Consider the following 12,644-nt stretch of genomic DNA (forward strand, 5'->3'; position numbering starts at 1 on the left):
AAAGGTACAGGCCCTCCACGGTGACAATACAACAGGCATACGGCCTGCAGGCAAGGAGTCTATTTGTGGGGCCCTCCCACTCCCGAGTCCAGTCCCAACCCGCAGTTTGCTGAGAGATGGAAATCCTCAAGCCATGGTCAAGACTCAAAAACTGACCAGTAGGGTTTCTGGCTGTGGTTTCTAACCTGCAGAACTGAAAAGAAGCAATTAGACTGAAAGCTGCCAGATTTTAAGTGTAGCCTTTCCCCTCTCTCTGATCTCGCGGCCCCGTGGTGCGGCCACATCTGGTTCTTTTGCCATGCCTCAGCCAGTGGTGCTCCTCCATCAGGTCAAAAGCTCTTTGAGAGCAGAATCCGTGTTTTATTCACCTCTTTATCTCCCTCAAGCCCGTGCTCAGCTCCCTTCCTAGAAAAGAGCAGAGAGTTGTACATATTCTAGATGTGTCAACAGAAATAACCAATAATTATTCTATAGATAAGAGAGGCAGGTGAGTTTTACTTGAACCAAGCTGAGGACCAGCCCGGGAAGGCAGTCTCCACAAAGGAACAAAGCGTTCTGGAAAAGCATGGTTTTCAGCACAGTTTTATACCTTTTTAGAACAAAGAACATACATCAAACATGCCCAGGATACATATTCTAAGAGATATTTAGTGACAGATTAGCAGATCAACATGACCCTGATGTCCCAGAAAGGAAATTTATCTTCAGAAGAGAACTGATACTGGTGTTGTGGAAAAGGAGGTATGCATTCTTATCTTCAAAGAATGCTTTCTTGTACTTTGAGATAATGTTTAATGCATCCTTATCTTTAATGGTTAAAGCAGATGTACAATGTATGTTGGACAGGCCACAAGTCAGGCTGCTTTAGTTGAGGCCAAATCAGGTTTAAAGCAGAATGCTATATACTTCAATACATGAAAAATTTTCATCAAATGTAACAGCAATAATATTTAGAAAATATTAAGTGGTTATACTTTCTTTTCTCAGGTAAGTGATGTTCTTTCGAAGCCCTTCCATCATTAAAGCCCAGTTTATTGCCCAGGAAAAGGAGGGGGGTATCAAAAAGCCATCATTCACAAAAGAAGATACTGCTTGGTGATGCCCCAGTGGGCAGTAAGATGAAGCAGATATGCCTTCTGATTCTAGAAGGAAGCCATGAGGTAGAACAAGCTGGAGAAAGAGAGAGGACATGCCCCCTAGGGTCGAATCAAGAGAGGTCAACAAGGAAAGCCAGAAGCAGAGGGGGCTCCTGCCCATTTCCTGTTTGGGGCTCAAAGAGGAAAGCATCTTCAGGGAACTCCTGCACCAAAATAGGAAAACTGCCAAAGAACAGAAAAACAGACATGGTGGTATGCCATGCTCATGCGAAAAAGATAGCTGAGAATAGGTCAGCTCGTGTGGGGCAGGGTAGGTATGCAAATACTCTCACATGCTCCCAGAGAGGGAAGGGGAAGGAAGAGCAAAGAGGGCCATTGGGCCTACCATGGATCACAGCAGGAGAGAAACATGACCCTGTGTCAGGGGTTGAAGGATGGACAATCTGGACCCAGGGTGGGATAGAATAGGCAACTGAGACCTGGAGGATCTGTGGCTCTAGTGAGGACCACAGGAAGAGCACAGAAGATGAAACACTAGACCCCCACCAGACCGCAAGTCACACTGGCTGTGAGAATCAGTAGTTCCTGCCAGGAGGATGCCCAGTGGATGGGCAGGACTTCTTCTCAAAGGCCAGAGAGGACCAGGGAACAGAGTCAGGACCAGCAGGTAAACAGCACCCTTTCCTCACCGCAAAGAGGACAAATAAACTCTCCTTTCCACCCAGGAGCCATCTTGTAGAAGGCGCCATCTTGTGGATATCTAAGAAGAGTTTAAGAGAAAGCATGAATCTTGAATTCAACTGAGTGTTTATCCAGAAGATACTAAACAAGTCTTTAAAAGATAGTTCAAGCCATCAGAGACTGAAATACCTTCCATGTACAAATTTAAGGGTTCTTTCCCCACCACCCATGGGAATGGGGTTTTCCAGGGAAAATGATAATAGTTTCTTTCCCACATCCAAATGTAGTATGTAAATATGTGACCTCACAACTCAACAAACGTTTGGCAATTGTGCAGGACTATGTTATTACATTCATTTTATATAAGCCTAGTTTAATCGAGCTAATATTTCATCCACTGGAAAACAATAGCTGAAAATAGGGCTACACTGAAGAGCCCAGAAACAATATCCTGGTCGTTGGTTACTGGAAAAATGGGTGTTTGGATAATGAGGAGGATTAAAACTCTTCAAAATTTTCCTTCCTCTTTACTTTGAAACTCATTTGTTTCTCTGGCATTCATTTGATGAAAATGAATTCAGTCCTTTTCAAGCAGGAAACACATAAAGATAGAGTACTAATACTCATGGTACCTAGCCCCACATCTTACTTATGGTGGGCATTGAATATTTATTTGGTCATTTGCTGAGCTGACTAGACTTGAAGAGGGATATCACAAAAATTACGTGGTATACTTGGTTGATTGAACTGAAGTAGGGAAGATGAGATGAGACCTCGTAGGAATAGCAATGGGCTAACAAGGGCTGGCTATGGTCCTCCTGTGCAGTTCCCTTTATTGGATGGAGAGCAGGGCTGTCTCTCGGCTATCTTCAATATGCTGGGGACAGAGAAGGAGCTCAATTTGAAGCATAACTTTCCGCTTAGTTCTAGCTGAGTTGGAAGATTGGTCACTGTTTATCCTTCTCCATATCCAGATCTGGAAAGGCATTTAAAGAACATCTAGTACAAAATCCTCATATTATAGATAGGGAACCTGAGCCCAGAGGGGTAAAACAATTTACCGAAGGTCACACAGCTCCTAAATGACAGAGTCTGAAATAAGTGTCAAGTCTCCCAAATCAGGAGTTTTTCCTTTACTGCAGACTCTTCTGGACGCAGATGACAAGTCAAACTGTTTAAGGGAAGAAAAGATTATCCGCCCGGGGAAGAAGTGTCCAGGGGCAATTTCAGATATGACTGAATTCAGATGCTCAGCTCATGTTTTCAAGTAGACATTTTTCCAATCTTCCAGTTCCACCTTTTGCTATGTTGGCTTTTATATCACGTCAAAGATAGTCACTAGCATCTCCAGGCTTATGTTCCACAGCTTAGAAAATACAGTGTGAAGAGAAATCTTTTCTTAATACTTTTGGCAAAAGTCATGATTCTGGTTCCTCTGCCCTTCTTCCCAACTTTAAACCCATCACTGTGGTTAGAGATGGACAGCTCTCAGTTCTCTCCTGGACCACGCCTGCTCCTGGAGTGTAGGGCAGTCACGCCCTAACCTCAGAGACTGAAAGAAGAGAGGGTTGTTTCTCAAAGGAAAATCAACAAGCTGTTTCAAAAGAAGGAGGAAAAGAGTCTGTTTCTATGACTGCATCTCTCTAGGCTGTGTGGTCCAGATACACCTGTCATACCAGACATATACCCTGTGTTATTCACTTGAAGGGGATGTTAGTTTACTTAATTTTATGAGAGGGAGAAATTGGACTTCTCTGCATAGAGAATATGGAACTTCCACACTGTTCATTCTGGAAGATAATTTCAGGAAGGATCCTGGCAGCCACCAGAGGGCTCACTCAAATTCAGACAATCTGAGGCGAATTTAACAAAGACATATTTACAAAGGCAAGGGCAGAGTGTAGGGGGGCCACAGGGATGCTACAGTTCCTGGGGGTAGTAACATCTGGGCGCCCTGACACCCCTGGCCCTGAAGGGGCAAGAGGATGGAGTGGTTCCCAAACCTGGAGGCACAGAGGACTGTCTGGAGAGGGTGGCTGGACCGAAGCTATGACCTTTAGTAGGGACACAGTCTCAAAATGGGAGCTGGGGAGAGGGCCAGATACCCAAAGCTTCCTCTCCTCCCTCCCTCCAGTTTTCTGCAGGGGCTTCCTACTGGATGGAGCACCAGGAAGCCAGAGGTGAGGAATCTCCTTGTAGTGGTTTCATAAAGTCAGCCTCCCAGGGCACAAAACTGAATGGAGAAGGATGAAGAGTGGATCCGGAGAAGAAATAGATGAGAATTCAATTTCTCAGTTATATGTACACTCTATTCCTTCACCAAATCAGGGAAATATCCATGAGTCGTTTGAACATGCGCCCCTAAGTTCCCATACTATGGTCTTGCCTGCTAAACACCTGTGATAAAAATCCACTGCAACACATGGGATGGTGAACATATGTAACAGCGGTGGCAGGGAGTGGGGCTTCTTCTCACTTTGGGATCACAGGACTTGTTCTAGTTTTTGTTCCTTCATTTACTAGCTGTATGACCTTGAACGAATCCGACAACTTCTCCAAGACTGAGGTTCCTATTCTTTAATATGAAGATCTGTTAAAAAACAAAATTTAACTGAGTAAATTTGAAGATCTAATTGGCTTTATTAAGTGATTCATGAATCGGGCAGCATCCCGTCTAGCAAGTAGAAGGATGCACCCAGGCATTATACAAAACGGAAAGTTTTATAGGAAGAAGGGTGGGGCAAGGGAGCCATTAGCAAAAGAAAAGAAAGGGTTATTTTGGGCCAGGGCATCTTCTTTTTCTGGGGAAGGAGACTGGCACGGGTTTTATCACGCAGATCACCACTTCTTCCTCTGGGGGGTGGAGAGGGCCCATGTGACAGATTACCTTACTGGTGCTTGACCAGAAAATTCCAGACTAGTCAATTAAGATTACAGTTCTGGGAGAATTGGAACTGTGAGCAGATCAGGCATTAAATCTAGGTTTGGTATCATGGGCTTTTGGCATGAATGATGCCATTTTGGGCTTGCAATTTTTTTTTTGACAGATCTAAACAGCTATTCCATCTAGTGGTATTTGTTATTCAGTGCAAATGAAACATTGGATATAAAAGTGATTTGAAAGTGATAAAGTACTAATGTTATATAGATCATCTCAACCTTAATATGTGAGCATAAAAAATATATTAATGTTTCATGGGCCAGCCCGGTGGCATAGTAGTTGGGTTCACATACTCTGCTTCATTGGCCCAGGGTTCACAGGTTTGGATTCTGGGCACAGACCTACATACCACTCGTCAAGCCACGCTGTGGAGGTGTCCCATATACAAAACAGAAGAAGATTGGCACAAATGTTAGCTCAACAACAATCTTCCTCAAGCAAAAAGAGGAAGATTGGCCACAGATGTTAGGTCAGGGCCAATCTTCCTCACCATAAAAATATATATGTATATATATACATGTTTTCTTTATAGGCATGATTTTTTGTAATTCTTACATCAAGAAACGTTCTAAAGCCATTTGACTCATTCCATTTTGTGGCAGTGTTTTTTACTATATGAAAGTTGAAATGAATTAATGACAAATTAACCTCCAGTTTACTCCAGGCTTGCAGTAAGGAAATGATTTACTGTGATTCTGCTTATTGCTAAAAAAAAAAAAAAAGCTAATCGAGTTTTCTCCCTGACAAGTGAGTCACTGTGCTTATTATCTATTTATGAGTAGGCAAAAGCACAAAACATCCCTGTGTGTCCCAGTGAGTTATGAAAATCCTTTAAAAGTAATGCATCAGCCATGGATCTTCCTGCTATCTCCCCCCTGCAGTTCACTGAGAATGTTTTCCATAATATAACCAGGCTTACCACAGTTTATTTCTGCACTGCTGGGTCCTAGGATGACTGCTTAGATTTCCAAACCCCAGATTGAAAGCTGTGGTTTGATAAAATTTATGGTAGAAAAAATGGCCACTCCCTTTGTCCCCTCTCAAGTCCCGTTTGCTCCTCCACCCCACACCCCTCTCTAATATTCTGCTTTGGAAGACTTTTGATCAGATTCCCTTATTGTCCCAGTTTCCTGGGAACTCAGTGATAGCTGCCATGAGTGCATTGCCAGTATACTATGTATTGAGAACTCTACATCAATACTTTACTTAATTTCCCCCAACAATCTTAATGAAGTAATTTTATCTCCATTGTACATGAAAGGACTGAAGCTTAGAGAGGCTAAAAGCAGAACAAGAATGTGAACCCAATGTCTGAGTCCAAAGCCTGTGACCCTAACCACCATCCTACATAGCCTATCAGTTTCCATATTGTTCTAGCAGCCTGGCTTTCTTTCTCTCTTTCAGTAAAGTCTGATTGATCCCTGTTGAGGAGTAGTCTTACTTGAGTCAAGATGCAAAGGGAGTGTTACTCCTCTAACTTCAGGAGATACTTATATACAGTCATACATCGCTTAACAACAGGGATACATTCTAAGAAATGCATCATTAGGCGATTTCATAGGCGAACATAATAGAGTGTGCTTACACACACCTAGATGGTATAGCCTGCTACACACCTAGGCCATGCCTCTAATCTTATGGGACCACCACTGTATATGTAGTTGGTCGTTGACCAAAACATCATGTGGCTCATGACTGCACATATCATAGACATATTGCAGATGCTTTACTGGGAAAAGACTGCCGCTGTCTCCTGAAGACCCTTTTTAACAGCTGAGAAGGGAACAGCCAGGTCAAATTGCTATTCTCTATCAGTCACTGTGAAGTCTAAATTCTAATTATTATGCTATCACATAAAATTCAAGGCTATCAGTGAGATAAATGGTCAAGAAGTTGCATGTTCAGCTTTGCAATACACTGTTATGATAAAAATAGAACACAGGATTTTTTAAGTATAAAACTGTAGTAGGAGAATGCTAAATGATTGAGAATTGTATATGGAATTTAACCTATTTTCTTATATGCTACTGTAAGAGGTTAAGCCCAATGATATAAACTACCCTTGGTTAATTTTCCCGTCAATTTCATGCTGTTCATATTCCATTTCATTTTATTAAGTACATTGAAGAAGTGTATGAGAAAAGAAATGTACACATCTTTTTAAATGATATTATAAAGGATCGTGAATAAATAGAAAAGAAAAACATTCGATTCATTTGTTAATTCTATCAATGAATTTTTGTCAAGTGTCTAATTTTTGCTGGATTCTAGGAGTATTGGGAAAGTTATAATAGTCTAACAGGGAATCTAGAGGCAAACAATACATATAGTGAGTGTTACAGTAGAGTTAGCCAGCCCAGGTGGTCTAGTGGTTAGGATGCCGAGCTCTCACCACCGCAGCCCAGGTTCATTTCCCTGTCAGAGAACCACACCACCCATGTGGCAGCATGAGAACTATGCCACCAGTGTTTCAAATACCAGCAGAGTCACACATGATGGACAGGTTTCAGTGGAGCTGCCTGGCTAGACAGACTAAGAAGGAGGATGGCCACCCACTTCCAAAAAATTTGGCCATGAAAACCATGTGAATAGCAGCAGAGCATTGCCTGATATAGCACCAGAAACACGAGAGGATCGTCCAGAAAGAGTGAGCAGGGTTCCTCTCTGCTGGACCAGGGTCGCTAGGAGTCAGAATTGACTCGACAGCTCTAACAACAGTGAGAGTTAATTAAGAAGGGAGGGTGGGCATGACCACAATTAGTTCAGTCTTAGAGCGTCCAGGAAAGGCTGGAGTCATGAAAGCTAAGTAGGCATTAGGCAAGTGGGGGAGGGAGTTTCAGGCTGAGGAACAGCATGTGCAAAGGCCTGGTTCCATTTTAAGGAAATGAAAGTAGTTCAGTGTTGTTGGAGCTGACTGTGAGAGAGGAAGTAGCAAAAGATACAGGATGGAAAGAAACAGAAGTTAAATCTTAGAGAATCTCTTAGCAAGATAAATAATTTGGACTTTTATATTAAGGTCAATGACATGATCAAATTTGTGCTTTAGGAAGATTATTCTTGTCTCAGCGTGCAAGAGGACACTGGTCTGGATTGGTGTCCTCTTGGGGTGACTTGAACTGCATCTTTGAGGAGGCTGAAGCTTTATTTGCCTTGACTTTGTTGGACCATAATTGTTACAGTGCAACTATGTGTAAACTCTATAGATAGCAAACCTATATTCAGATTAAGTATCAATTCCTGTAAGGAAAAATTTCTGTCTCCACAGAGTGGAAGATGTCTATTGTAATCAATCTGCTACCAAAAGGCTGGCTGATCTCCTGGATCTCTGCTGCTGGCAGGTTGGACATTGAAGAGTGGCATTAACTAGATCAGAGGGAGCCCATGCAAGCCTCTGTCTCTGCCACATGACCACTCTGTTCTTGGGCCATTGTCCAGCACAGAGGCAATCAGCAAGAGAGATTGGCTTACGCAAACAGGATGAGTCATCTTTTCCCACTGGTTGTTCGAAGACCCCTCTGCAGTGGATGTTCTCCAGTAGGCAATAATATCTGCATGCGTCCTGTCCATTCCTACAGGTCAGTCTCCATACCTCTTCCCTAGACTGTCTTGTCACTACTTTTCCAATCCTGTTCCTTCCAGACTCTAGACCAGTCATCTATACAAAGAGGATGCCTAAGTTTACTGCTCATCAATTTCCCGCTGGGTGATTTTCTATCTCTTCCTTGACCAATGGAAGGTGCTGAGATGCAGTTTTTATGTCTTCTTAGGGGGTGGACCCACAGAGTGAGCAATCAGTCACACCTAGTGGCAGTCTGCTTGCTAACAAATCCTCATATTGATTCTCCTTACGTCCCTTCTACTTTCTCCTTGCCATTGGCTTTAAGCTGTGCTTCCAAGGGAGCCCAGACTCCCTTGGTTGGTATCAGGAGTGGCCCTAGAAATCAAACCATCAGGACAGGATTTTCAACCTCTGGTGGTAGTTACTAGTGCCCTGCGCTGGGTGCGTGGAAGCTGGTCAAATACTCACCCCTGTTTGTAAATTTTTAACTGTGACATCATATTAATGACAGCCATGAGAAAAGTGCCTAAATATTCTAGATTTATTTTGTCATTCTCACAAGCTTGGAGTTCAATGGGTAGGAGCAAGGATAAATTACTATGTTGTCACACTTTTCTGAGCATCTAGAAGGAAAGCTGTGTGTGAAGAGCTGTGGATGAGCAGGTGGATAGCTGAACAGCGGCTGTGAGTGATCAGGTGTATTCGCTCCCTGTGGAATATTTCAACATTTCTTCTCTCTGATAATTTGGTAGCTGATGGCATTTTTCACTTTCATTGCTTCCATGTTCTAAATCAGTGAAACTCTATCCTAATATGTACGATTGAATTGTCTGGGATGCTTTAAAAATTGCTGGACCCTACCATTTAAATCAGAATCTCTAAAAGTTGGGCCCAGATAATTGTACTTTAGAAGCTTCTCACATGGTTGTAATGTGCAGCCAGGGTTGATTTCGGCACTTCTGAAAGACCAACAGAGAGAGAGGGGAACTGACAGTTATTGAGCAAGCACTGTTCTTGGCGTCTTTCCTCTATATATGTATGTAGTTTCAATAACAAAGATATGGGAAATGTAATCAGAATTCTACCTGGAGTCTTCCATTAATTTGGTAGAAATACTTTGATAAACTGCTTGGGGTAAAAGGTGAGTCCTCTCAAGGGCACGCCCAGAGTAGTTTCTAAAATCGCATGCATATGACAAAGAAAGGAATTAGATGGCCTTTGAGGGATTGGGGAAAAGAACACAAAGAAGAGAGATGGGAAAGGAAAAAGGGCAAAGAAGCTGCTGTGAGGCTCCAAACCTTCCACAGACGGAACTCCCAGTGCTTGGGATAGACTTCTTGTTGACAAGCATAAGCGCTAAGGTTTCTGCCCAGGTGATCTGGGAAGTATGAAAGCAGAAGCTGGAGGGACAAGAATGGCTCTGCTGAGGTCTGGATCTCAACCATGGCAATGGCTAATATTCATTAAGAATAATTTAGACATTCAGGAGTTGGAAAAAAAGTTGACAGATACTGTCGCCTTGTGACAAAAGAAAGTCTGCTGATGTCAAGAGTTTACTTTGGTGACAGGCTCACAGCTAAAGCTACATTTATAAAGTTCCACAGAGAGCCATTGTCACCAAAAATGCCCCTCCAGAGTGTTAAGCTTCTAGAGAGTAATCATGAACCAGCACTTCCCAAAGGGTATTCTGTAGAACTTGAGTTCTAAGGATGCGTAATGAAAAAAATTAACAAGGGTTCCATGGTCAAAGAAGTCTGGGAATCAGTCTAAATGAAAGGCCTTCCAAAGCCTTTAGTATGTAAATGACTATGATGATGCTCCAAGAGGGGAGGCATGGCTGTAGCTCTATCTGCATGTTCTCAGGAAATATCTCAAAGACCTAAATTCCCTGAGAGTCATTGTGGAAAATACTCCCATAGGCCTATGTATGAATGACTGGTGACACACGGATATTTTTGCAAGAAATGACCGGAGACACAAATATCTAAGGACACACACTAATACATTTTAAATTTGCCTTCTTTTTCAATCAAAAACAAAAGCAAGAGGGGCTGGCCTGGTGGTGTGATGGTTAGGTTTGTGCACTCCACTTCTGCACACTGGGGTTCAAAGGTTCAGATCCTGAGTGCAGACCTATGTACCACACGTCAAGCCATGCTGTGGCAGCGTCCCACATAGAAGAGCTAGAAGGACTTACAGCTAAGATATGTAACTGTGTACTGGGGCTTTGGGGAGAAGGAAAAAAGAGAAAGATTGGCAACAGATGTTAGCTCAGGACCAATCTTCCTCAAAAAAAAAAAGCAAGTTATTTTCCCTTTCAATATCTTTTTCTAGAAACAAGCCTTTTTCAAAACAAACTGTTAATCTGCCAGAGGCATCATGTTTTCTGTGGATGTTCATCCCCCAATAGACGTACATGATGTAACGGCTCTGCAGGGTTTATTTCACTGACTCCTTGAAACTCAAATTCTGTTTTGAGAGTTGGAGTAATATGCGTGAGAACAGTAGGGAGCCTGAAAGTAAAGAATTCATCCTGCTGAATTTCCTCTGTTGTACATTCACTATATGACTCCATAAATTGAATGCAAACCTAGAAGCAGTTAACGTTTAATAGCAGGAGGTTAGAAATAGATTGTGCCTCTGGGTCAAGTTACCTTTACTCAGGTAGAAAGTATATGATGGATACAGTTCTAGAGTGGGAGGCAGGAGACCTGAATTCTAGTCCACACTCTTTCTGTGTGACATTGGGCAAATACTCAGTTGTCTCGTCTGTAAAGTGACGGTTAGGTGATCCCGAAGGTATCTTTCAGATGGAACCTAGTTGTACCTGGATAAGCGTATGATAATAAGTATAAGCATTCCAAAGTTACTAGGGGAAATCTTGGAGAGTTCAGAATCTTCAAAAAGGGCCTTCTTAGGAAAGTTCCCTTCTTAAGAAAGAGGCCATGTTTCTCAGTGGGCCGGGGGATAGGGATAGCAAGATGCTTAGTTTGAGAAAGCTTCAGGCACTCCTGGGGCTCCTTCCCTTGCTCCTTTGGAGGTTACACAATGCTGGAAAAATGGTGAGGAGTCCAGGCCCTGAGTGTCTACATGATGTTGCTGTCCCACTCTGGCCATTCGCTTGTGAGTCCAGCCATGATGTTCCTGCACTCAGCCATGGTGGCCAGGGCCGTGGTCCTTCATGCTCAGTCCTCTCTATTACCCTTGCAACTGTCCCTGACTCGAAGTTTACCACCTTCTGTCCCCCTGGCGTTCACTTCTTCAAGGACTACTTGAGATCTCACAATAAAGCAAATATTTGGGGGGAGGTTGTGAAGAGCTCATTCTTTACAAGTGCAATACACTTCCTCCCGTCTCCCGAGAATAGTCAGAATAGCTTTTCTTAGATGTAGTAAGCCAACAATATGATAGGATTTCCATATCCTGTGATAGTAAATTCTCCATAATTCACCCAATTTTGTCCCCCTAATAGAATTTCTGATGTCTGAATTGGAAGGTTGGGGTGGCCAGAATGCATGTAATTTGAACAAATCTCTTTCAGCAATTCTAGCATTCTCTCCTTCATCTCTCCTCTCTTCCACCCAAAGACAAGGCCCATCACCTTCCTTGATCCTTAGCTCCGAACATAAAGGAGCAGGCCATTTTTGTTGGCCTTAACAATGTTTGGAAGATTCATTTCACTTGAGACTCTTACCTTCCTTATGAAATTATGGGAAGAACTGTAACAAAATACATTTTTCTTCATGTGACCTTTTCCCATTTTAGGTATATTGTTCTAAAATGTCTACTCTCATAATACCATAGCCTCCTCTGTAATTCAAGCCCCTGGACAACTGATATAAACTCCAGTGTGGTGTTTGCATGTCCACTCCTGCTTCTTATCTATTCTTCACACAGCAGCTAGAGGGAGCGTTTAAAAGTCTGATTAGGACTTGTTTCACAGAAAGCTTTCTTGGCTTCTCTTGCTCTTAGGATAGATTCTAAAGCTCATAACACGACCCACAAGAACTCTGTGGTCTGAATTGATGCTAACACTATATCAAATCTCAACTCTGGCCACTTAGCCCCATTCCCTAAGTTTCCATCACAGTGGCCCCCTCCATCATGCCTCGCTCCTTTCTGCATCAGGGCAAACGCTGGTCCTTCAGCCTGGGACACTCTTTGCCTCATTTCTTCACATGGCCAATTATAAATCGTCAGGTAGATGATAAGTATGCCACTTCCTCAGGTGGGGAGTCTGTGATTAATACTCAGAACACTGTCTGAAATTTACTTTAATGAGTAGTGTGTGTGTGGTAACACTCAACTTATATTTTTATATTTTTATATTTTTTCACATGAGAAACCAATTTTGGGGCACCATTTA

The 12,644-nt window shown here is 42.6% G+C and overlaps 1 protein-coding gene across 3 annotated transcripts in view; it reads left to right on the forward strand.

The window, feature by feature from the left end:
* Positions 1 to 12,644, forward strand: part of GPR65 (G protein-coupled receptor 65) — a 101,745-nt gene that overhangs the window by 17,057 nt on the left and 72,044 nt on the right. For all 3 annotated transcript variants that reach the window (XM_070593697.1, XM_070593698.1, XM_070593699.1), the window contains one exon: positions 7,985 to 8,294. In XM_070593697.1, coding sequence (XP_070449798.1) covers positions 8,197 to 8,294 — 98 coding nt within the window. In that variant the 5' untranslated portion in view covers positions 7,985 to 8,196. Of the gene's footprint in view, positions 1 to 7,984; positions 8,295 to 12,644 lie in introns of those variants that run through there.

This window comes from Equus przewalskii, chromosome 25 (assembly GCF_037783145.1).
Source record: "Equus przewalskii isolate Varuska chromosome 25, EquPr2, whole genome shotgun sequence".
NCBI classification, from domain to species: domain Eukaryota; kingdom Metazoa; phylum Chordata; class Mammalia; order Perissodactyla; family Equidae; genus Equus; species Equus przewalskii.